The following is a 26,773-nucleotide window of genomic DNA, read 5'->3' as shown; positions in this document are numbered from 1 at the left end:
ACATGAATATTTCCACTTAGAATTATATTTGTAATAGACAAATTAATCTGAATATTCTTTCTTCATAATAATAGATTACAACTTAAATTTTTAATAAACTTTTATGCGACCCGTGCGGATGAATATAGCCTTTGTTTACATATGTTTCTACTTTCATTTCATTATACATCTTTTCGTCCTTGCACGGACATACTGATTTTAACATAAAATTGATTTAGTTCATGAAATATTGAAATAGAAAATATACGTTTTCATGGTAATTTGGTGTTAAAAAAGGCAGAGAATATTAATCGTATCAATGCGATCTCTATCTATTGAACGCTTCGAAATTCATCATGAATGCTCTTACCTCAGCAAACTTTTGTGTGATTACACAGACACACTTTCTTACTTTCGGTTTTATCATTTTATAAAATGTCATTGTCATGATGATCAAGTTCTGGCAATGTTAAAACATGGAGGTGGATAGTGATGAATTTTTTGAGGATGAGTGGTAAGTTTTCTCGGACTAAAGATCCGTCTCTGTAATGATGTCATCAGGCAAACTGTATCTGTGGAGTTGCAGATGGTTACACCACATGCATTATTAACAATGATAGCTTTCATTCATATGTCGATTTGATATATCCCTGTGAGCTCGAAATAAAGGACACCACAGAGTCGCCCACTTCTGCTTCATACTTAGATATTTTATTGAAAGTAGACATTAACGGCAAACTGACAACTCAACTGTATGACAAACGGGATGATTTCAGCTTCTCCATCGTCAACTTCTCTTATTTGTGTAGCAATATTCCATTATCACCTGCATATGGTGTTTATATATCTCAACTGATTCGATATGCAAGAGCTTGTTCTGGGTATAGTCAGTTTTTAAATCGATGTAAGCAACTGACAAACAAGTTGATGGTACAGGGATTTCAACAGTCTCGATTGAAGTCAGCATTTCGCAAATTCTATGGTCGTTATAACGATCTAGTTCGTCAATACAACCTCGCATTGGGTCAAATGCTGTCTCACGTGTTTCATCCCGATTGTTAAGCCGTTCTTGGCACACTGATTTTGACTGCGGATAACTCCGTTTACCTGATCAGGATATAGGGCTCACGGCGGGTGTGACCGGTTGACAGGGGATGCTTACTCCTCCTAGGCACCTGATCCCACCTCTGGTGTGTCCAGGGGTCCGTGTTTGTCCAACTGTCTATTTTGTATTGCTTGTAGGAGTTATGAGATTGATCACTGTTCGTTATCTTCACCTAGCATGCAGAGGCTTGCTGTTCCCGGTTTGTATGATTAAAGTTTTAATTAAAAAAAAAAAAAAAGAGGAAAGAAAATCAACAACAGTCTAATCTATAGATTAATTTTTGTGAGCCAGGAGCAAGCTTCTTGTGACACCACATGCAGTGATCGATCTGTTGGTCAGTCAATTAAGTTTGTGATTAATAGAAGTTTGAGTGTGGACTAGCTAGGTCTACTTTACATATCACAGGAGTAATTGTAGCCTGGAACATACATATAAACACACACCATGTTATAGAGTGTTATAGAGTGTGCATTATGTCTTTGTATATACATACTAGCAGATGGATATATCTTTATCTACCATTACAGCATCCAATCTTGGACATTACATCAAACATACATAATTGTTTATAAGCATATGAAATGTTAATTAACTCCAGTAGCTGTAATATATACTAATCAAAAAAAGAAATGGCCTTTCTGTGTAGTATTGATTTTTTGCTGTTTAAATCTTTAATTCAAATGATATTTTTTCATTATACATGTACGTAGTAGTTGGACATTCTGTCACTACTATTGATATGTTCTTTTTACTTCGCGTTGTGGTTTTTTTTTAATGATGATACGTGTTATATAAAGTATTCAACCCTTTAGATATTTCCAGGTAAGTTTGAGTCCGCCTAGAGTGAGGCTAGTAATAAAATAATAAATAAATAAAGTTTTAAACCTTGAATAAAGTTCAACAATTGTATGATAAATACTCAACATAATAATCCCTGGGAATGAATGTGGCTTGAGAGAAAAATATAATTAAACAGGAAAAATAAAGAAACACTAATCAAAAATACAGGGTGCGGCAACTCCTGATATTTACCTTGTTGCAAGGTTTGGCTCAGAAGAAGCTCCGAGCACGGTTGTGCTCGGGTTTAAATACTATTCTTAACAAAAGAATGAAAGTAAAAGTTACCTGTAATGTGATTTGATAATAAATCTACAAGTAAGTAGAAAATAATGAAATGGAGATAATATAGACCGATACTACCACATACATATGGATATTAATGTTTTTGGTGTAGAATGAATTGCCTGATCACTCCTTGTTAAATCTAACGTTCTTGTTTACTTGATAAATATTCTATAGAATTTGAGGACAATAAAACAGGTTTTCATGAAATTCTATGTTGCATGGTGTCTGTTAACTCTTCTTTATTGCACATGATTCAGGCTCCAGTAGCTAGCTATAGTCTATCAAATGCACAGGTTCTCGATATTTGATTATGTATTGTATTCAAATGTAACTGCATGCATTTTGAGAAATGCTGCATCTGAATGATGCTCAATGCAATAACGTAATTGGATGACTGGAAGCAGGTGTGTGGAGCAGATAACAACAGCATGGTAAACATCAGCAGCACAGGATCGCTTCATCCGATTGTGTCATCTTTGTCATCGATTCACAGCAGCGTCATCTGTTACAGCATCTACCATTCCTAGGATTGACAGAATATCAGTGCAGACTGTTTGCCAATTGGTTCAGCAATGAATCTTGATTTTTACTGCAGAGGCTTGATGGAAGACTCAGAGGTGCCAAAATGAATGTTTTGTGCAAAATTGTATTCAGAAGGGTGACTGCTTTGGAGGGAGTAGTGTTATATTGTGGGCAGCAATATTTTATAGAGGAAGGACAGCATTGGGTCTCATACAAGGTACTTTGATGCAACGCGGTATACTTATTAAGTCATACAGACACACGTGGTTCCAATACTGCAGCATCTCAGAGCAGTATTCCAGCACGACAATGCCAGACCACATACTGCTCATCTAACATGTGATGTTTAGTAAGACACTATATCCAAGTTTTGCCTTGGCCATCCAAATCACCAGATTTGAAACCTATATTGAACATGTATGGGACGAACTTGATAGGTGCATCCACCAAAGACAATATCAGACTCTGCAACAACTAGCCCAAGCTCTGCGGTTTAGAGTATAACAACATCCCTAGACAGTTTTTTAGAGACACCTAAGGGAATTTCTGAAGGCGTCAGGCAGTCAGTGGTGCTCAGGGGGGCACTTTAGATAGTGAACTTGGGTGACCTAGAACTGTTAATGACTGTAATTATCATTGGTGGTTGATCACATTTACAGACATGTGAACTTTTTGAATTAACATTTATGAATCGGTAATTGCGATTAGGGTGACAAAAATAGAACCATTGATAATGACATGCAAATAGTTTAATATAAGTTTAACAATTTGAGAAAGATTGCACAAAATATCTCTATCTTGGCTATATGTAGCAAGAAGTACATGTAGGACTCCATGTACATAGGGTATGTCATGCTCTATGCAATTGTTTTGTATAAAAGTTGCATTCATGAAGGATAAAGTACAATTTATGGAAAATGAAAGTATAATGATTTGATGAGGTGCTTCCATGTATTCTGGGGGCAGAGTAGGTACAGTCTGAGTTGGATGCAGCTCATTGGTCAACATAGTAACATAATGCTCCTACCTTTGCTTTACCTGTACTATGTACAGTCTTTACGTTCACTATTGGATGTGGTTTACCTATTGCTACCTGTACAATGTCTTAGAAGATTTCACTACTGTATCATTATTGATTATATCTGTACAGTGTCTTTAATACTTAGCTGGATTTCATTCCATGTTGAGCCAGTTTGATTATTCCTATAGTTATATTTCTGACATAATATATCTTAATCACATAATTAAATGCCCTGTCTATCTTTACACAATGATTTAAGACATATGTTTAGTAAGAAATATACACCATGTTTCATTTCAAATTGCTCTTTCCTGTCTTAGAATCATCGAAGTACTTCATGTTCTTTACAATAAGGAAAATACACTCACAATTTTTTAAGCAATAAGGAAAAGATAAATTTTTCACTTTACAGCATAGGATACTTTTTAAGCCCTTATATTTACTTGTAGAAATCCTATATGATATAAAGAAGATACCCAAATTAAAGTGTTGCATATTTTTTTTATGGTTAATTTTAACGCTCTGTTTAGTCTCATTTCCACTTTCATTGAAACATGCACATTTATATGCAGATCATCGTTTAGCTTAGGTAAACTCCACTATGGTATATATGGTATATAGAGATATGTAGTTTTATAATGTCCATCTTTTCAGGTACAGTCATTTATTGCTTCACCAACCTGCAGGTGTTCTGTATGAAATATTCAAGCACTTGGACTGGATGGACCTGTGCTCATTAGCACAGACGTGTACTAAATTCAGAGATCTCATCAAAAAAGCTACAATATGGTACAATTGTAACTGATAATACTGAGTTAAAATAAAATGTGTCTTGTTTAAGGACACTTAATACAAACAAAAATATGGATGCATGGGTTGATGTATTTTTAGCTCACCTGAGCTGAAAACTCAAGTGAGCTTTTCTGATCACTTTTTTTGTCTGCCGTCTGTCCGTAAACTTGAAACATTTTGACTTCTTCTCCAGAACCATAGTGCTAATTTCAGCCAAACTTGCCACAAAGAATGCTTGGGTAAAGAGAATATGAATTTATTCAAATGAAGTGCTGCACCCTTTTTAAAGTAGAGACAATGAAGTATTGGTAACAATTTTGTGGCATCTTTTAAACCTTATCTCAAGAACCACTGGACCAATTTCAATCAAACTTTGCACTACTCATTTTTGAGTTAAGGAGATTGTAATTTGTTCAAATGGAGGGCTATGCTCCCTCCAAAGGGGAGATAATTAAGAAAATGCAAAAGCAGGATGGGGTCATTTTAAAAATCTTTTCGATAACCAATGGGCCAGAAAAGTTGAAATTTATATGACAGCTTCCTGATATAGTGTAGATTCAAATATCTTCAAATCATGGCCTCTGGGGCTAGGCAGGTTGGGACCACAATAGGGGATCAAAATTTTAAATTGGGATATATAGGAAGAATCTTTTAAATTAAATCTTCTTCATATAACTGCAGGGCTATGAATACTCGTATTAATATGCAAGCATCCCTAGGTAGTGCATATTGAAAGTTGTTCAAATCATGACTCCTGGGGTAGAATGGCGCGTCACAATAGGTGATCAAAGTTTTATATGGGAATATATAGGAAAACATATTCAAAAATCTTCTTCTCATTAGACAAGAACATTGGGGTCATGATTAGTCATATAAATAGTCAGAATATAGAAAAATTAACCTACATAATGTAGGCAATTCTTCTGAACTGTGTAAGATAAAACTTTCATATTTTTGGTATAAATTCATTATGACAAAACCTTACAATTCATACCATGATTTTTATCTTATGGCCTTGTATCATGGTTATGTTGTGACCCATTGGGGCCACAAGATGGGGTCAAAATTTGTGTGGAAATAATCTTTTGAAAATCACTGTAGCTGAACAACAGCGTGCAGGGCCAGGGTAACTCAACCAGGTGAGCAATGTGGCAAATGGATATCTTGTTTCACTTAGTTTGGTTGTAATAAATACCTAAAAAAAAGAAATAAGGTATTTGTAAATCTTATATGATGTTCAAAAGTTGAAATATATTACTCCTCCCAATATAACAGTATATAATTTCCCCCCAATGTTTTTGGAGAAATCATGGGGATGTACATTCCATATGGTCAATTGTTTTCATTTTATTTATAAAAACAAATCTAGTTTCAATTTTCAGCATTTTTGAAAAAGTTTGTAAAGTTTTGAAACATGTGTCATTAAATTGCAGTGCCACTCTTAAAATTTGTACATACATTTCAGGATGCAGATGAAATTATTAGATTTTACAAACTGTCCACTTCCAATGGCAGAGAAAATGTTGAATATTGTAAAACGTTGTCCTAATGCAGGTAATGTTATACTTATATATTGGTGGCAAAGAGTATGTCACATGAAAACTTCCATGGGCTAATTTAAAAATTGTGTGTAAATTTTGATTAATGCAAAGGTGAATGCTAAGGTAAATCAGAAATTCATAGCAATTCTTTACCTGTAAGTAAAAAAGATCCCATTACCAGTTTAAACATTGAAAAGATCCCATAACCTACAAGTACAAAAAATCCCATTGGCAGTGAGTAAAAATATCCCATTGCTGGTAAAAATATCCCATTACTCATACTGGTATGTAAAACATATCCCATTAGTGGTAAAAAGATCCCATTATTATTAGGTAGCACTTGTAGCACTTGTAACATAGATTCCATGGCTGTCTTTCGCAAGAGAAAAAAGTATCATAATCATGTACAGCACCATTGATTGCATTTTTGTTTGTAAAATTGTGCAGTTTTATAAATTTTAATAATAATGAATAATGTATCACAATATTTCAGAAATATACATGTATATCATGATGCTTCACATTAGTTATCAGATAGAAATATACATGTATATCATGATGCTTCACATTAGTTATCAGATAGAAATATACATGTATATCATGATGCTTCACATTAGTTATCAGAAATATACAGGTATATCATGATGCTTCACATTAGTTATCAGAAATATACATGTATATCATGATGCTTCACATTAGTTATCAGAAATATACATGTATATCATGATACTTCACATTAGTTATCAGATAGAAATATACATGTATATCATGATGCTTCACATTAGTTATCAGATAGAAATATACATGTATATCATGATGCTTCACATTAGTTATCTTTTGATTTATAGAAAGGAAAACATAGTTTTTATTGTTTCTTTTTCAATAAATCTTATTCTTTATGTTGGTTAACAACTTTCTATCTAAAGAGATTTCTATTTAATTTCTAAAACTGTATATGTTGAACTTTTGAATCATTAATGATCTCTGATCATTCTATATCTTATTGTTCTTATTTAAATATATTCTAATTTAAAACCAAAATGGAGCATAATACACTTGAATGACCAGGAAAGTATTAAAAAAATTGAGCTTCATTTTATGTATCGATGTATCATATTGACCGGGTCACCCCTTGCATTACAATGCATCAATTTATTGATGTATTGTTACCACCCTAATAAATTCCATATATTGCTTGTAAATTGAAAAAAAAATTAATCTGTATTACTAATGTTATAAATGTATATTATGCCTCATTGTCAGTTTTCTCAGCAACATGCATGCTTGTTTTACTAATAAAGTTTTCATGTAGTATAGAGTATGGAAGAATACTCAGAAATCAGTCTGATTAAAATCAAACCTCTCACTTTTTTCGATATATACGTACAGTCATCGCTGTGTGGGAACACAGCAACTGTTAGTATATCAAGCAAGTTAAGAGGTGTGATTTAATCAGACTGGCTCAGGAATAAAAGGTGAGAATAATTGTAAATAGTATGTACCTGGTATTACTAAATGCTGTTTTTTATTTCCAGAGAACATCAGAGTTGGAGGAATGGTTTTGGAACTTTCAGCATTAGATGATTTTCTTGCATCAGTTTTTGATTGTTGTCCTCACTTAAGACAGCTGTACATTAACAACCCATCCATAAACAATGAGTGCAGTGAGTCAATTTTTATTGGGGGGACGATTTTTCAGAAAATATTTACTTTTGCAAGTATATAGTCAGTATAATTTCACACAATTGCATTTCATAGAGAAGTTTAGTATTCCATTGTGTAAAGATTGTCTATTGACTTAAAATGCTGGTACCTATAATTACATGTATGCTGTTTACTGTTGATGTTATTGACTTTAGAATGCTGGTACCTATAATTACCTGTATGCTGTTTACTGTTGATGTTATTGACTTTAGAATGCTGGTACCTATAATTACCTGTATGCTGTTTACTGTTGATGTTATTGACTTTAGAATGCTGGTACCTATAATTACCTGTATGCTGTTTACTGTTGATGTTATTGACTTTAGAATGCTGGTACCTATAATTACCTGTATGCTGTTTACTGTTGATGTTATTGACTTTAGAATGCTGGTACCTATAATTACCTGTATGCTGTTTACTGTTGATGTTATTGACTTTAGAATGCTGGTACCTATAATTACCTGTATGCTGTTTACTGTTGATGTTATTGACTTTAGAATGCTGGTACCTATAATTACCTGTATGCTGTTTACTGTTGATGTTATTGACTTTAGAATGCTGGTACCTATAATTACTGTATGCTGTTTACTGTTGATGTTATTGACTTTAGAATGCTGGTACCTATAATTACCTGTATGCTGTTTACTGTTGATGTTATTGACTTTAGAATGCTGGTACCTATAATTACCTGTATGCTGTTTACTGTTGATGTTATTGACTTTAGAATGCTGGTACCTATAATTACCTGTATGCTGTTTACTGTTGATGTTATAGGTTGTAGAGATGTTTCATCACATGCATACATGTGTGTACATCATTCATTTTGTGCATTCAGTCTGTTATAGATTTACTAAGGTGGTTTCTGAACTACACAGTGTGTATAGGTCAAATATACTTTGGATCATGTACAAGCAAATCAGTGAAACTTCAAGACAGCCCCTACTGATTTTGGGGTCAGTAGGTCAAGGTCATATTGGAGCAATGCTTTAAAAAGGTTTCACTGTGGAGTATTTGTTCCATTAGGGCAATTCTAGTCCTTTAATGGTCATTGACACCCCCCCCCCCTTCATTAAGCTTGGATTTCAATAAGGGGGAAGGGGGTAATCCATTTTACAAACAAGAAGAGGATGTCCCAAGCACAGACACTTGTTTCTGTAAATAAGTTATGATCTATGTATCATTATTATACAGACATCATAATTATTTACAGAAACAAGTGCCTGTGGTCCCAAGTTACAAAACTGGTGGTCCCAATTTCAAAGTTCAAGTAAGATATGTCAACATAATTTCTTGTTTGTTTTGATTAGATATACAGAGTAGAATTCATACATTACATTGCAGTGGAAGTGTTGCACAGAAAGGGAGAGAACTTGGACGTTTTATCTGTGAATTTGTTTGATGAATACCTAGACAGTCAACACCTGACTCAAGTGGTAGCCATGAAAAACCTGGCAGAACTCAATATCCAACAGTAATCAATTTCATGTCTTTTAAACCATTCAACTCCAGTAAATATTACTTGTGATAGGTCCATTTGACTCCAGTAAATATTACCTGTGATAGGTTCATTTGACTCCAGTAAATATTACTTGTGATAGGTCCATTTGACTCCAGTAAATGTTACATGTGATAGGTTCATTTGACTCCAGTAAATATTACATGTGATAGGGTCAAATTGCATGTAATAGGTCTATTTGATCCCAGTAGATATTAATTGTAATATTAAGTTTTTTGAAAATATTGAATTATATAATAAATGATAATCATGCATAGATTCTTTTACATTGTAATAGGTGCAGGTCAAATATTTTTGTCCAAAGAGTTGAAGAAAAGCCAACATATAATATTAGAAAGCTTATGTGAGTATGCGCATGATATTGAGTGTTTTATTCTGCTTGATTAGACACTTTCTTATCAATGATGATCTTAGCACATGGATAGCTGAATGGTGATCCTGTCTTGCTTCACATCTTGTGTGTACTACATAAATATACCTACTGGTTTATTGTCTGTCATAAAAGATATACATGCATGTGTTTTGCTTTGCAGATTGAATGATTCGATGTTGCAAGGAGAAAATGTCACAGAGATTTTACGTTCATGTGTGCATTTAGAATACTTAGACCTCCAAAATTCCATATCAACATTTCCCACAGACAATTTACCTGTAAGTTACACACAGAAATAAAACGTACATTGTATATAAAATTACATGTATTTATTTAGCAGTAATATAGTCGATCAGAGATGCATTTTTTTTTTTTCACTTTAATTTGTTATCAGTATTTTTTGGTGTTTTACAGGTTAGAAATGGATTAAAAAGACTAAAGGTCTTGAATTTAGGACAAAATGGTTTGTTAGAAGTGCTTTTATTTAGTATTCTTGTTTAATAAAAATGCTTGAATGAGAACACACATAATATAGGCATGTACATAATCTGTATAATTTGAATTGAATTAATATGATATGATTTAATTGCAACAATTTTAAATGTATATGTATTTGAGTGTGAAAGACAATGAAAGAATTTATATGCATAAACATGTCAAAAAAAGTTCAAACGTTTGTATCAAAGTTCAATTTATTCATTTGAATAAAAAACCTTTATTATATGATTACCGGTAAATGATTCCAACCTTTCTGATTGACTGAGATCCATTAAGGCAATTGTAGTTGTAGTTTTGAATACCATACATTTACTAGTATGTTAATTGACATTGATTAACCACATCTACCCTACAGGTTTGCAGACTCTTGAGGTGGAACATCCCTTTCCAAGTCTTGAGTCTTTGAATATTGACATGTGCCAAATCATAGAATCTGTAAAAGTGGCAGCACCTCTTTGTAAGTACAGTGTATGATAAAATCTTTGAAAGCAGCAAAGCATGCTCTTTTATGTTTACAGTGTTAATCAAATTTTGTTTTTCTAAGATGTATTATTTTCAATTTTATCTCAAAAGATCAATCAAATATGGAATATTATTTATTTTCACTAACAAACAATATTTACAAGATACTAGGTAGTTATCAGAAATGATTCAGACTCTGAATGTTGTAACACATTAATATTAATTAAGGATACAAAATACCCTGGTAGCAATACCATATTTGCATTTTTCTCATGCCTCCTACATAAAGGTATATTAATTCTCAATTTGGCCATTAAATTCTGTTTTCATGTTTATCTTTTTATACTCAACTTTATCCTTGTTCATAGTCTTCACTTTTGAACTTCACAAGATAGACATCAACTCTATGGTTGATGAACCAAAAGGTCAAGGACAAAGTGAAAGTCAAAAGGTCGATGACAAGGTGAAAGCCAAGTGTCAAAATCATGGGAGTCAAAATGGAGAACGTGGGACTTGGCAATGGTTGGGTGTAATGTTTCATTAACTGATGGAAAATATGGTATATAGGAAGATCACCATCCTCTTATCCCCCCGTGGAACCCTCTCTAACTTATATTCAGTTTTCTGTGCATGTATTTTTGACATACATGTATATGCAATGCATTTTGTGTTGATAAGTGCTCATTTCACTTCTATTATGTTTTTTTCCCCACTCAGTCGACATACATTTGCACAAATGTAGATACAAAAGAATATGAATATATTTAAGCATACATATATGTATATATATATATATTATAATGTTCATTTCTATTATGTTAACAGTGAATCAATTTTCATGCAATTCCTGTGATGTCTTAGAGAGTCTTGAGTTGTCTCCCTGCAGCATAAATTCTGTACACCTCAGACTGGAATCACTCCAGACTATGCAAATCAACAGTGTCTGTCTACAGGAAGTGGAAATCTCCTGTAACAAAAGGTGAAAAGACCAGTAGTGAAATTGATTATTAAAAAATTGTATGAAATGCATCCCTTATTAAGATCTAAATATTTCCTTTGATTCAAATGTCATGAAAGTAATATGCTGTATATTGGGTATATTGGCATCAAGAATATTTAGCGGATTTTTCAAAAAGTTGTAGTTTGAAATATTAGTGCTTTATTTTTTGGGGCATTAAATTTTCATGTAACAAGTGTATCATTCATATAGAAATTTTGATGCTTTCATTTCTGGCAAATTTTCATCATCCACCAAAATCACCAACATTTCCGGCACGCTAACATTACCTGATGTACATGTACAGTATCTTATAAAGTCTTGATTCTATTATTCAGGTTATCATGCGAGTCTTTCATGGCAGCTATTCCACACAAAGATCAAATCCAAATATTAACACTGGACCAGTGTGAAGGAATATCTGCACAGGATCTCAATGAAATTCTAAACGAAGTACAGTATTTACAGTGTCAGACCTGAACTTATGCACAATAATACATTTCCATGAGAAGATCTACTATATCACATATATATATATATACTATTTAACATGGCTATAGTTTAGTTATATAAAGTCGTTAACCTTTCTGCAACAGGACTTCACCACATGGTGGGACATTCATTTTTCAGAAACACTAACATCTGGTTGAAGGATTATTGTTAGTTTTAACTTTTAAAACTAAAAATTTTATATGAAGTTGAGACATGTGAAACACGTGTTGCATTTTGGTGATGTCAGTAACACCGAAAATAATTCCCATTGATCGATATTTCTCTTTGTGTGATAGCTACCCAATCTGAGGGAGTTGAAGGTGAATGTTGGAGAACCCAGAGTGCAGTGGAACCAGGCAGAAATAAGATCTCAGACACTCAGAATCCTTCACTTTGGTGTGAGTTCTTTGTATGTTGCCTTGAAATTCTTGCAAAATGATCAAAAGCATGTTTTTATTGCCTCAGACTTTAACCAGTCTTTTATGATGAAATGTTACACATGGTATAGAGACCCGTTCTTCTCTCTGACAGGGCTGCTTCATTCTGTCCAGTCTTCCAGTGAATGCCTCCACTCTGACCTCCTTACATCTACAGGGCTGTAGAGATTTTGAGGAGGCAGAGCTCTTTGATGGGCTGTTGTATGGCAAAAGGGTAGGTAGTTTATTTGGTTGTATTTCTGCATGATCAATTTTTGTTTGTTAAATTGTAGGAATAGGAAATACCTATTTGTTTCACACATTTTTATGTTGGAATTTCTTAGTAATGACTAATGATTAGATTAATATTTCTTCTGGATTTTTTTTTTTTGCCCTGGGAGTAGATTTTTATATTATGTGCCACTCTTGTTTTACTTGTCAAAACTGTTTCTTATTTACAAACAAAATATACACCTATCAAAACAAATATTAAATATGTAAAGCTCATTAGATTTTTCTCTCACATAACATGAACGTATTTAAATCATAATGTATTATTTTAAAGGACACATCTCGTGTTTTTAAAATATAAAGAATTATATGCATTTTGTCTTCCTTATGCTTATAGAAATTAATTGTAATAGTTCGTTCACTGAAGTATTGTGATAATTAGCCACAATACGGACTTAAATCTAAGCCCCGATTTCAAAAAGCCTAGTTAATTAGATAGGTAGTCACGTGGTACAGTGACGTCATATGCGACCTTCGATGATCAACTTGTTGTAAAAGTAGTGTTAGATATTTTTAAAAACTCGGGTTTTAGGGGCCTAATTTATTTACCATGGATAACATTTATTTGGATGTTGACAAATTTCCCGAGTCTTATATCTTTTAGCCACCAATGCATACAAATAGCGACCCAAATGTAGCGAGGAAAGCGAGTATGACATCTGCATTTGCGAGTAAATAATGTTAACATGAGATCGCTGTCTAAACGCTATTTGATAATGCCATTTCTTTAAACAACTGTAATTAGCGTTGTTGCTTTTCTAAAATAAACAGTGCAATTATTATTAAATTTATTTTTGGATAAGTTAGATAGGCCTAAATTATGATACGATTACGTATCATTGACAACTAGGCCTATCACAGGTGCATTTCGAAATAAATAAATAAAAATGATCAAATTTATAGTGAAAATCACAATACTTTTAAATTATTCTATTCAAGCAATTCTATTAGTCATTATTTTTTTAATCTACATGTTGTTACTTAGGAAGTGGGAGCTCGGTGTGCTGTTGTTGTTGCGTACGCGTTCCTTAAAAAAAATGAAAGGATTAGATGATTAGGCCTAATTATAATTCAATTCAAAGTTGGAAAATATCATATTTTATTATTTATAATTGGAAGTTCAATTATCTTTTATCTTTAAATTTCTTTTTTAAAACTACATGTACCAGTTGGTAGAAACTCCGATCAAAAGTTCTGCCTATATGTTGTTACAAGGTGAAGGTCAGTTGGTGCGAGTGTGTATTGAATTTGAGAGCAGAACGGAAAGCATATGCCGTAGCCCTATATGTAACAGTGCGTAGCTTTGATAGAACCATTTTCTCGCAGTTTATCTACATCTTTGTCCAAGTGCTTATTTGAAAAAGTACAGGGACAAATTCTACTGGTTTTTTATGTCAAAGTCATTGTGCGGACAAAAAATATTCACGTCTTGTCCCTCATACCTTTCTTCGAAATTTGAAAAAAAAACAGTCAAATCCTCTCTACTGACAGCAAGTAGACCCTTAAACGGCACAAAACACCCTAATGCAGTGTTATTTACAAGCCGTTAATGTGATAATTGTTTTTTTTTTGTCAATTAATTCTACTCTGTTTATGAAATGGCTAATAACTGTTTACAAATCTTCTCGCTCGAGGTCGCATATGATGTCACAGATAATGGCGCGTAAAATATCGAAGAAAATATGCATATCGCAAGATTTGAATTTCATCGCTTTGAAACTCGAAAACTACGCAAACTGTTTCATTTAAAACATGTAAAGTAGTTTTAGGCATGAAATGAATTAATTTTGCTGAAAAAATTAAAAAGTTCAGAAACATGCAATGTGTCCTTTAAAACAGAAACATAATTTATCAGAATCATATATATATGTACAAGTTTGTCATTTAAATATCTTTTCTTTTTCTCCTACAGACATTTACTTGTGTCCAGATAAAAATTATCTATAGTTTTATTCACTTTTCTTAGGACATTGTTTTGCATGAAGAGATAGTATTTAAACGTCATTTGAAGGTTTTCCTCAGACATACATGTACATGTATTAGCTTTGTTGAATTTACATTTCATTTTGTATTTATAGATTGTGAAAGAAATAAAGGATGATTATATGATTTTTTCCCCATTTTTGTTAAATTGTACTTAGCCTTTTCAGTCCTGTTCATGGACTAACTGCAGCTACATTGTGCATTTAGTACACAGAATTTCATTGCAATGAAAATTATAAATTTGTTCATGATCTCACAAAATTGTGTGTGAGATTTAATTTCTCACTAATAGTTAGAATTCAGTAGTCCTGTATAAATTATAAATCAGTTTTTTTGCTTCTCCTCACAAAATTTAATTAATATAAACAGAAAACAACAGGAACATGTGTGGAATGTCCAGTGACTCAAAGGGTGGATCAAGCTATTTTGTTTTCTTTTACAGATACAGAGAACAAGAGGCATGGAGTGTCAGTGGAATCAAAGGGTGGATCAAGCTATTTTTGAAAACCATAGTGGTGTAGAGAATTTACAAGAGCTGTACCTGTCAGATATGAAGGGCATCAAAGGAACATTGCTCTCCTCAGTTGTCAACAACTTTAGGTCCCTCTCCAAACTTGTCATTAAGAAATGCAGTTTTTTCTCACAGTAAGAAGTCCAGAAGGCATAAGTATAGTGTCCTTAATGAAAGTAATAGAGGAAATTCGATTGGCAGCATAATTACATGAACAAATGCAATTCAAGTTGTTGTTTTTTCATGCATATATATTGCTGAACAATTCAAATTTGAGTTTGATTATATGCTATGTACAATGTTTTTTATCTCCAATAAACATGTACAATTGAAATTTTACATACTTTATGAATATCAATTTGATTTGGAAAACACTTTGGAGATCTTTCATTAACTTTGGTTTTGCTGAATTTCAGGCTGTCTCTTTCAAATTGCACCACTATAGAAGTTTTATGTATAGAAAGCTGTCCAAAATTTACCTCCTTGAATATCTCGAACTCTCCAAATCTCCATATTCTCCATGTACAGGTAAGGCTTTTTTCTATGACTGATGGATATCACTAAACGTAAATTTTCTCCCTATTTTAGCTGTTATTAACATGACTGATATTGACTCACTTCCTAAAACATTACTTTAATTATTGATGATTTCGTTGGAATTCTTCCACGGAGTAATTCAATGCTGACGACTTCAACCAAGTGTCAGGACTCTATTGTTGTATTTTAGTACTGCAGTATAATGCAGCAGTGTTTTGTATTTTAGTACTGCAGTATAATGCAGCAGTGTTTTGTATTTTAGTACTGCAGTATAATGCAGCAGTGTTTTATATTTTAGTACTTCAGTATGATGCAGCAGTGTTTTGTATTTTAGTACTGCAGTATAATGCAGCAGTGTTTTGTATTTTAGTACTCACTACTGCAGTATGATACAGCAGTGTTTTATATTTAGTACTGCAGTATAATAGTATAATGCAGCAGTGTTTTGTATTTTAGTACTGCAGTATAATAGTATAATGCAGCAGTGTTTTGTATTTAGTACTGCAGTATAATAGTATAATGCAGCAGTGTTTTGTATTTTAGTACTGCAGTATAATAGTATAATGCAGCAGTGTTTTGTATTTTAGTACTGCAGTATAATAGTATAATGCAGCAGTGTTTTGTATTTTAGTACTGCAGTATAATGCAGCAGTGTTTTGTATTTTAGTACTCACTACTGCAGTACGATACAGCAGTGTTTTGTATTTTAGTACTCACTACTGCAGTATGATGCAGCAGTGTTTTGTATTTTAGTACTCACTACTGCAGTATGATACAGCAGTGTTTTGTATTTAGTACTTTAGTATAATGCAGCAGTGTTTTGTATTTTAGTACTCACTACTGCAGTATGATACAGCAGTGTTTTGTATTTAGTACTGCAGTATAATGCAGCAGTGTTTTGTATTTTAGTACTCACTACTGCAGTATGATGAAGCAGTGTTTTGTATTTTAGTACTCACTACTGCAGTGTGATGCAGCAGTGTTTTGTATTTAGTACTGCAGTATGATACAGCAGTGTTTTGTATTTAGTTCTGCAGTATGATACAGCAGTGTTTTGTATTTTAGTACTCACTACTGCAGTATGATACAGCAGTGTTTTGTATTTAGTACTGCAGTATGATGAAGCAGTGTTTTGTATTTTAGTACTCACTACTGCAGTGTGATGCAGCAGTGTTTTGTATTTAGTACTGCAGTATGATACAGCAGTGTTTTGTATTTAGTACTGCAGTTTGATGCAGCAGTGTTTTGTATTTTAGTACTCACTACTGCAGTATGATACAGCAGTGTTTTGTATTTTAGTACTCACTACTGCAGTATGATACAGCAGTGTTTTGTATTTAGTACTGCAGTATGATACAGCAGTGTTTTGTATTTAGTACTGCAGTATGATACAGCAGTGTTTTGTATTTAGTTCTGCAGTATGATGCAGCAGTGTTTTTTGTATTTTAGTACTGCAGTATGATACAGCAGTGTTTTGTATTTAGTACTGCAGTATAATACAGCAGTGTTTTGTATTTAATTCTGCAGTATAATACAGCAGTGTTTTGTATTTTAGTACTGCAGTGTGATGCAGCAGTGATTTGTATTTAGTACTACAGTATGATGCAGCAGTGTTTTGTATTTAGTACTGCAGTATGATACAGCAGTGTTTTGTATTTAGCACTGCAGTTTGATGCAGCAGTGTTTTGTATTTTAGTACTGCAGTGTGATGCAGCAGTGTTTTGTATTTAGTACTGCAGTTTGATGCAGCAGTGTTTTGTATTTTAGTACTGCAGTTTGATGCAGCAGTGTTTTGTATTTTAGTACTGCAGTGTGATGCAGCAGTGTTTTGTATTTTAGTACTGCAGTGTGATGCAGCAGTGTTTTGTATTTAGTACTGCAGTATGGTACAGCAGTGTTTTGTATTTAGTACTGCAGTATGGTACAGCAGTGTTTTGTATTTAGTACTGCAGTTTGATGCAGCAGTGTTTTGTATTTTAGTACTGCAGTATGATACAGTAGTGTTTTGTATTTTAGTACTGCAGTATGATGCAGCAGTGTTTTGTATTTTAGTACTGCAGTATGATGCAGCAGTGTTTTATATTTAGTACTGCAGTATGATGCAGCAGTGTTTTGTATTTAGTACTGCAGTTTGATGCAGCAGTGTTTTGTATTTTAGTACTGCAGTATGATGCAGCAGTGTATTGTAACAGCCAATCAACTGACTGACGTTGATTTCAATGGAACAAACTTCTCACACTTTGACCTGAGATCGGTAGAACTGACAGATTTAATTGTACAAGGAGTATGTACAAGGGAGTCCAACAAGATAAACCTGAGGTATTTATAATTTGTTCACTTTGATGAAAAAAAAATTATGATAGTAAATGTTCACTATGACAATTGAAATGAACTTATTTTTTTAATGTGTGCCTGTTTAGGAATTTTATGCTAAGAAAAGTACTTCCTCTTATTAGCATGATAATAAAAATCATACAAGATTCTATGTGTTGCTAGTTGTCCCTTCTTGAGAACCCTCAACATTCAGAAGTGTGATATGCTGACAGATGAGACACTAGAAGAAATTTTCTGTCATTGTCCAAAGCTGACATCACTAACAATTTTAGGAAGTAATCAGCTGAGGTTAGTGACTTAGTCAACCAAATACTTTATTATACTATCATCAAACTATAGACTTTCAAATTTATTATATTGTATATTTTTATGTTTATTTATATTAAAAAAAATTAACATTCCAACATGATTTTGCTATGAGAAACTGAAGATAATGTTTGTGGTTCATCTGATTTTTGTTTCTTGTTCTATGGAGAATTTTAAACTCATATTGAGATGTTACGTGTACCAGTTACAAGTGAAGTGTCCCGACAATTTAGGCTTAGTCATGGTGTTCAGGGCCATGGTAGACAGGGTTCTTTATCACACCAATGTATGCTGTGTATGGGACTTCAGTGTTTACAGTCTCATTTGAAAGACTAACTCTCACTTCTAAATGCTAAGTGTTTGGTGAAGTAGCAGTCATTACGTATTTCTACATGTCTGTCTTGTATGTAAGTATGATGTTGTCAAGGTACAAATGAGGATTGAACCCACAATCACCTGGTCATGATGTGAACCCTCTAACCACTAAACCACTGTGACTCGTTATTGAACCGTAATTTGCAATGGTATTACTGTTAAAATGTCACGCTAAAAATAATGTTGATGTCATAATACCAATCTGACTCCAATGATGTTGAAGAAATTACACATGGCTGTTCCATCACTGTATCATCTTCCTGATTGACAAGCATGGGAAGTTCAAGAAAATGTTATAATACAATGCCATCTTTCAAAAACTGACTTCTAAATTTAATTAATGTAAATATTTGTACAGTAAAACATGCTTATAATGAACATGCTTAAAACGAATTCACACTTTAATATAATTGCAAAGTGATATTTATCCCCTATGAAAGGAAAATAACTTAAATTGTATCGGATATAATGAAATTTGGTTATAACGAACTGTGTTTTGGCTGTCCCTGGAGGTTTGCTATAACTGTATAAACATTAAATGTTCATTTAAAAAAAAAAATCTTTTGCACGTAGTATGTAACAGTGACATATATTTTATAACACTGTGGTATTTTATTTGGCTGCTGACACTGTTACATACTATGTATACAATAGAAGTCCAAACAATAAAAAAAAATATATACATATAACGCTCAAATGTACTGCTTTATATCATACATACACTGATCTTTTGTTTTTAGGAATTTACAGATACCAGAATCTCTGGAAGTTTTAAGTGTGACAGGTCTGAGGAGATTACAGACTGTCCGAGTAACGGAATCGTCCAGAATACAACATCTGACCCTGAATAATCTACCCAAAGTAAGGAACACAACCTCACGGATAACAATTCAACAGTACAACCTCACAACCTCAGTCCAACAGTCACAACCTCAGTCCAACAGTCAAAACCTCAGTCTAACTCTACAACCTCAGTCCAACAGTCACAACCTCAGTCTAACAGTACAACCTCAGTCTAACAGCACAACCTCAGTCCAACAGTCACAACCTCAGTCCAACAGTCACAACCTCAATTTAACAGTACAACGTCAGTCCAACAGTCAAAACCTCAGTCTAACAGTCACAACCTCAATTTAACAGTACAACCTCAGTCCAACAGTCACAACCTCAGTCTAACAGTCACAACCTCAGTCCAACAGTCACAACCTCAGTCCAACAGTCACAACCTCAGTCCAACAGTACAACCTCAGCCTAACAGTCACAACCTCAGTCTAACAGTCACAACCTCAATTTAACAGTACAACCTCACAACCTCAGTCTAACAGTCACAACCTCAGTCCAACAGTCACAACCTCAGTCTAACAGTCACAACCTCAGTCCAACATCACAACCTCAGTCTAACAGTACAACCTCAGCCTAACAGTCACAACCTCAGTCTAACAGCACAACCTCAGTCTAACAGCACAACCTCAGTCTAACAGTCACAACCTCAGCCTAACAGTCACAACCTCAGTCTAACAGCACAACCTCAGTCTAACAGCACAACCTCAGTCTAACAGCACAACCTCAGTCTAACATCACAACCTCAGTCTAACAGTACAACCTCAGTCTAACAGTCACAACCTCAGTCTAACAGCACAACCTCAGTCTAACAGCACAACCTCAGTCCAACAGTCACAACCTCAGTCCAACAGTCCCAACCTCAGTCTAATAGTCACAACCTCAGTCTAATAGTCACAACCTCAGTCCAACAGTCACAACCTCAGTCCAACAGTCACAACCTCAGTCTAACAGTACAACCTCAGTCCAACAGTACAACCTCAGTCCAACAGTCACAACCTCAGTCTAACAGTCACAACCTCAATTTAACAGTACAACCTCAGTCCAACAGTCACAACCTCAGTCTAACAGTCACAACCTCAGTCCAACAGTCACAACCTCAGTCCAACAATACAACATCAGCCTAACAGTCACAACCTCAGTCTAACAGTACAACCTCAGTCTAACAGTACAACCTCACAACCTCAGTCTAACAGTCACAGCCTCAGTCCAACAGTTACAACCTCAGTCTAACAGTCACAACCTCAGTCTAACAGTACAACCTCAGTCTAACAGTACAACCTCAGTCTAACAGTCACAACCTCAGTCCAACATCACAACCTCAGTCTAACAGTACAACCTCAGTCTAACAGTTACAACCTCAGTCTAACAGTCACAACCTCAGTCTAACAGTACAACCTCAGCCCAACAGTCACAACCTCAGTCTAACAGTACAACCTCAGTCTAACAGTACAACCTCACTCCAACAGTCACAACCTCAGTCTAACAGTACAACCTCAGTCTAACAGTCACAACCTCAGTCCAACATCACAACCTCAGTCTAACAGTTACAACCTCAGTCTTACAGTCACAACCTCAGTCCAACATCACAACCTCAGTCTAACAGTTACAACCTCAGTCTAACAGTCACAACCTCAGTCCAACATCACAACCTCAGTCTAACAGTACAACCTCAGTCCAACATCACAACCTCAGTCTAACAGTACAACCTCAGTATAACAGGCACAGCCTCAGTCTAACAGTCACAACCTCAGTTTAACAGTACAACCTCAGTCTAACAGTACAACCTCAGTCCAACAGTCACAACCTCAGTCTAACATTACAACCTCAGTCCAACAGTCACAACCTCAGTCTACAGTACAACCTCAGTCCAACATCACAACCTCAGTCTAACAGTTACAACCTCAGTCTAACAGTCACAACCTCAGTCCAACATCACAACCTCAGTCTAACAGTTACAACCTCAGTCTAACAGTCACAACCTCAGTCCAACATCACAACCTCAGTCTAACAGTACAACCTCAGTCCAACATCACAACCTCAGTCTAACAGTACAACCTCAGTCTAACAGGCACAGCCTCAGTCTAACAGTCACAACCTCAGTTTAACAGTACAACCTCAGTGTAACAGTACAACCTCAGTCCAACAGTCACAACCTCAGTCTAACATAACAACCTCAGTCCAACAGTCACAACCTCAGTCTACAGTACAACCTCAGTCCAACATTACAACCTCAGTCTAACAGTACAACCTCAGTCCAACAGTCACAACCTCAGTCTACAGTACAACCTCAGTGTAACAGTCACAACCTCAGTCCAACAGTCACAACCTCAGTCTAACAGCACAACCTCAGTCTAACAGCACAACCTCAGTCTAACAGCACAACCTCAGTCTAACAGTCACAACCTCAGTCTAACAGTCACAACCTCAGTCCAACAGTCACAACAGCACAACCTCAGTCTAACAGCACAACCTCAGTCTAACAGTCACAACCTCAGTCTAACAGTCACAACCTCAGTCCAACAGTCACAACCTCAGTCCAACAGTCACAACCTCAGTCTAACAGTACAACCTCAGTCTAACAGTCACAGCCTCAGTCCAACAGTTACAACCTCAGTCTAACAGTCACAACCTCAGTCCAACATCACAACCTCAGTCTAACAGTACAACCTCAGCCTAACAGTCACAACCTCAGTCCAACAGTCACAACCTCAGTCCAACAGTACAACCTCAGTCTAACAGTACAACCTCAGTCTAACAGTACAACCTCAGTCCAACAGTCACAACCTCAGTCCAACAGTCACAACCTCAGTCTAACAGTCACACAATTCAGCAGCTTTTGACATAAAACAGTTTAAAGTGCAACATGCCCAGTTGTGATGTGTTTTGTTCTCAAATTTGCATATACATGTACATGACTTATTACAATCCATGCTTAAATATTGTCTTTGAGCTGTTTTCTGTCCATGATTTGTAAACCTTTGAACAATCATTGTTAAGCAATATGTTATAGACAAGGTGACCTTTAAGGCCCACAGATCTCATTTTTTCCCCTTATTTTTTGCAGTTTACACCAAGTTTGAGAATGGAGCTATTAAGGCAGTGTGAGAAGTCTTTAGAAGTTCTAGAGGTCAGAGCCATACCAGGGGAGATAAATCTCTCCCTCCAACTCACTCAATTAAAGTGTCTTACGCTGGATCAAGGCATTCATCTGTCCACACTATGTAAGCCTGTTATCTTTTGCTTACCTGAAGCAGAGGGCCACGAGATCTTCTCTTATCAAAAGTTGTATTTTTTTCTGTCTGTATTTCTGCAGGACTGATTTCAAATATACTTGGTATAGAACAACCTTGACTAAAGGGGATGTGTGCATGTACAAAGGAATTGTCACTCCTCTCCAACAGGAGATGATTAAGTAGACGTTAAAAACAGATTTACATTCATCTTTACAGCCCCTGAGCAAGAAATGACACTTTTTTTTTTTTAGATAATCAAGCTTGTATACACATATAGATTCAAGTGTTTGAATCCACGATATTCTCGGATAGAGTGAAATCTCGAAAACAACATGACTAAAGTAAAATTACAAGTCAATCTAATTAAAATTGGATCCTATGATCCGCTCATCTACATCGCTATCTTAATTAGATTGATTACAAGTAATCCACATGTTCATGTAGGTAAACATATTCAGATAGTGTAGATTCAAGTTTGATCTCCATTTGACCTTTAAACAGAACTCAGAGATAGGAAAACGATTTCCATTTTCATCTGAAGTCACCATAATTCACATGTCACAGACATGTCATGGGATGAGGAACATCCCTATCAACTTTACAGTGTTTCAAATATACTGTACAGGATCTTTCGGTTGTGGAAATTAGTCACTGTGAACCAGTTTATTACTGGTAAATCGGAAAATAAAGTTGTCACGAATAAAATTTGATTTACAGTACCCAGTTTTAAGTGTAAACCATGAAAATATAAGTTCTGTTAGGATAGCTCTAGTTTTCATATATCAATATTTACATTTTCGGAAATCCAAGGTTTTTGCGTTTGGTATCCTTACAAATTATAATGATAGTCATTTCCTCATGAATGTGCTGCAGTTGTGAACAATGTTCATATGAATCTTGATAAATATAGCGGATTTATTCTAACGGCTGGGAATTCCAACAGAAATAAAAGAATGTAAATATAAGAAATGAATTTCATTTTTGAAGATACATAGGAGTACAATGTATATGAACTGCAATGCTTCAAGCTGGCTTTCTTTCCATGAAGTGTTTACATGCATCATGAAGTATTTTGGCATGAAGTGTCGCAGTTCATACCCCCCATGTAATTTCAAATATGAAGTTTATTTCTTAAATATATAGGAAAATCTCATGTAGAATAATTTTTTGAGTCTGCATTTTCTCCCAAGTCAGTGGAAAAAGGAGAAACATTCTTTGATATTTCATTTGTTTTAGGCATAAAATGTCCAAAGCTGTCAGCTCTCAGGGTACAAGTAAGTGCAAAACACCACCATTGCACAGATAAATCATTACTTCCTTACATATAATTATGTGACTAATATTAAGTGGTTGTGATCAGTTTTCTTTTTACCATCCATGTATAAGCTAGTTATTTACAACTGACAAAGGAATGGTGTAGATTTTTGATGTAGTCTTTTTGGTTTAGGGCTGTCCTAAGCTATCTCACTTGGAGATTGAAATTGAGAAGTTGTCCCAGATTCAGGTCCACCACAGCGTACAGTTACTGGCACTCCATCACATAAGGATAAGAATTACGTCCATTAGACGACTGTCATCTGTACTAGTTCATGTAAGTAAATCTGTCGTAATGATAGTTTTCATTTTACCATGCTACCTAGAATTCAAGGTGGCATTGTGCACTATTCAGTAATCTCTAATTATTAGCTCACCTGAGCTGAAAGTTCAAGTGAGCTTTTCTGATCAGCTTTTGTCTGTTACCTGTGTGTTCGTCTGTCTGTCAAGTAAACTTTTCAGATTTTCATCTTTTCCTGAATGAAAGGGCTAATTTCAATCAAACTTGACACAAATCATCCCTGGGTAAAAGGGATTCAAGTCTGTTCAAATGAAGTGCTATGCTCTCTTCAAAGGGGAGATAATCAAGAAAAGGCAAAGTAGGGTGAGGGTCATTTTAAAATCTTCTATTAAAGAACCATTGGGTCAGATAAGATAAAATCTGCATGAAAGCTTCCTGGTATAGTGTAGATTGAAATTGTTCAAAGGCATTCCCCATGGGGTGTGAATTCAAGTTTAGTTATGTCATGACCCATTAGAGCTACAATATGGGGTCAAACTTTTCATGGGAATGAAGATCGAAAAAAAAAATCTTGAGAAAATCTCAGCAGCTGAACAATAGCAGGGACAACGTGACTCAGGTGAGTGATGCGGTCCATTGATTTCTTGTATTTTTTTCTTCTTCAGTATACTCCAAATCTACAGTCATTAACAATTGAGGAAGGCAGAACTTCAAAAGGTATAATTGCATATCTTTTTACAGTAAAATTAAGTTTCTGTGTAATGAAAGGATTGATACTCTCCAAGTATCTATGAAACATATTTTTAATTTTTGTGGGTGGAATATAGAACATATTTTAATACAATAATAAGTAGTATATGTAATATTGGTTATTGACGTATCCTCGTACATGTTTATTTTACTAAATATAATTGCCTATTAATATTTTGTTTTGCTGTATGGGACATTTCTGCCATTTTATTTATTTATTTTTTGACAAATTTTCTTCACTAGCCAAAATGCTATTATTTTCAGTGTGCTTAGCAAGATTTACCACGGGTGATTTGAATGATGGTATAGCAAACAGAATTTTCACAGTGTTTGAAATATTTTGAAAATGAAAATCATACATGTCTTTTATATCCTGCATTGTCTTATGCAATGTCTGATTGATTCATTACGACATTCAAAGAAATAATGCATCATCACAGTATTTTTTTAAAAGGAAAACTGTCACAAATGTGTATATAAACAGCAGTGATATATTCTCTATCCTTCTGAATATTGCTACCAATCTAGTTAGGATAGTATACAAAAGCATTATAATCCCAGTATTAGTGTTTTAAAATATTTTTCTTGATGAATTTAGATAAAATTACAATTTTTCACTTTTAAATATAAAAAAAAATGGAAAATACCATGCATATTATAATTTCTTCAGGTGTTTTATACCTCATCAAATGATAAGAATTTATGGATCCGGTCTGTGTATTTATTTAGAATTTCAAAGTACTACAGATATGAAAAATGTTAGTTTCATGTTAATATTTTATTTGCAGAGGAGATAGTGAAACTTGGCAGGTCATTATGCTGTTTAGAAAATATAATTTTGAAGAACTGTGTAGAAGAAGATAATTGTGGAGAAAGGTTTAGCCCATTATTTCTTAGACGGGGAAACAATATTCCATTAAATGTTTCAAGGACGTGAAAGTGTGGACGTGATCGTGGAAAACGTGGAGCGAGACGTACAGTGTACTATTTAGTTTAGTACATTGACTCCTGCAGTACTTCTGTTTACCTTCCAATGGGTACAGATCTACGACTACGGACGGCGAGTGTTTGGTTCCAGTGACAATATGCCACAGACAGTATTCGTTTCATGATTTTAATTTTAAAACTTCTTTTACAATGGGAATTCTGTGACATGTCAAATGTGCTCAGAATAAATTTTTCAATCATTTCAAACCTTGCATGTCGTTTAAAGAATTTAAAAATATTTCAGTTGTGATAAGTCAGATATCATCACAAACCCACGATTGGTGCCGCTTCTCGTTTTGCCCTTGTGTCTCACAAGAAAAGCAAAACCGACCGCGGGAATCCGACGATGTTGGTCAGAGGGAATACAGATGTTTAACAGAATATTTCACCTTTCAAAGCAACACTGACATTAAATCAGAGACATATGAATGTAGGATTTATTGTGGTTACTGCTGTAATATAAAATCAATGTCTCTACATATTATATAGTAAGATATCAAACATTGACTGTTTCTGATATTTCAT

The 26,773-nt window shown here is 34.5% G+C and overlaps 1 protein-coding gene across 1 annotated transcript; it reads left to right on the top strand.

The window, feature by feature from the left end:
• The first annotated feature begins 339 nt into the window (after positions 1–339).
• On the top strand, positions 340–26,449 carry LOC125670101 (uncharacterized). Its single transcript, XM_048905061.2, has 23 exons — positions 340–493; positions 4,407–4,541; positions 6,010–6,098; positions 7,621–7,749; positions 9,131–9,260; positions 9,583–9,648; positions 9,839–9,956; positions 10,093–10,141; positions 10,532–10,633; positions 11,464–11,617; positions 11,974–12,088; positions 12,424–12,525; positions 12,659–12,778; positions 15,260–15,462; positions 15,745–15,856; positions 18,024–18,184; positions 18,362–18,487; positions 19,621–19,741; positions 22,788–22,944; positions 24,193–24,230; positions 24,404–24,547; positions 25,177–25,228; positions 26,050–26,449. The coding sequence occupies exons 1-23, from the start codon at positions 456–458 to the stop codon at positions 26,196–26,198; spliced, it is 2,610 nt and encodes an 869-aa protein (XP_048761018.2). The 5' UTR covers positions 340–455; the 3' UTR covers positions 26,199–26,449.
• Positions 26,450–26,773: the final 324 nt, after the last annotated feature.

The sequence above is a fragment of the Ostrea edulis genome, chromosome 4, assembly GCF_947568905.1.
Source record: "Ostrea edulis chromosome 4, xbOstEdul1.1, whole genome shotgun sequence".
NCBI lineage: Eukaryota > Metazoa > Mollusca > Bivalvia > Ostreida > Ostreidae > Ostrea > Ostrea edulis.
Note: the sequence above shows the minus strand (reverse complement) of the source record. Positions and strands in the feature narration are given on the sequence as shown.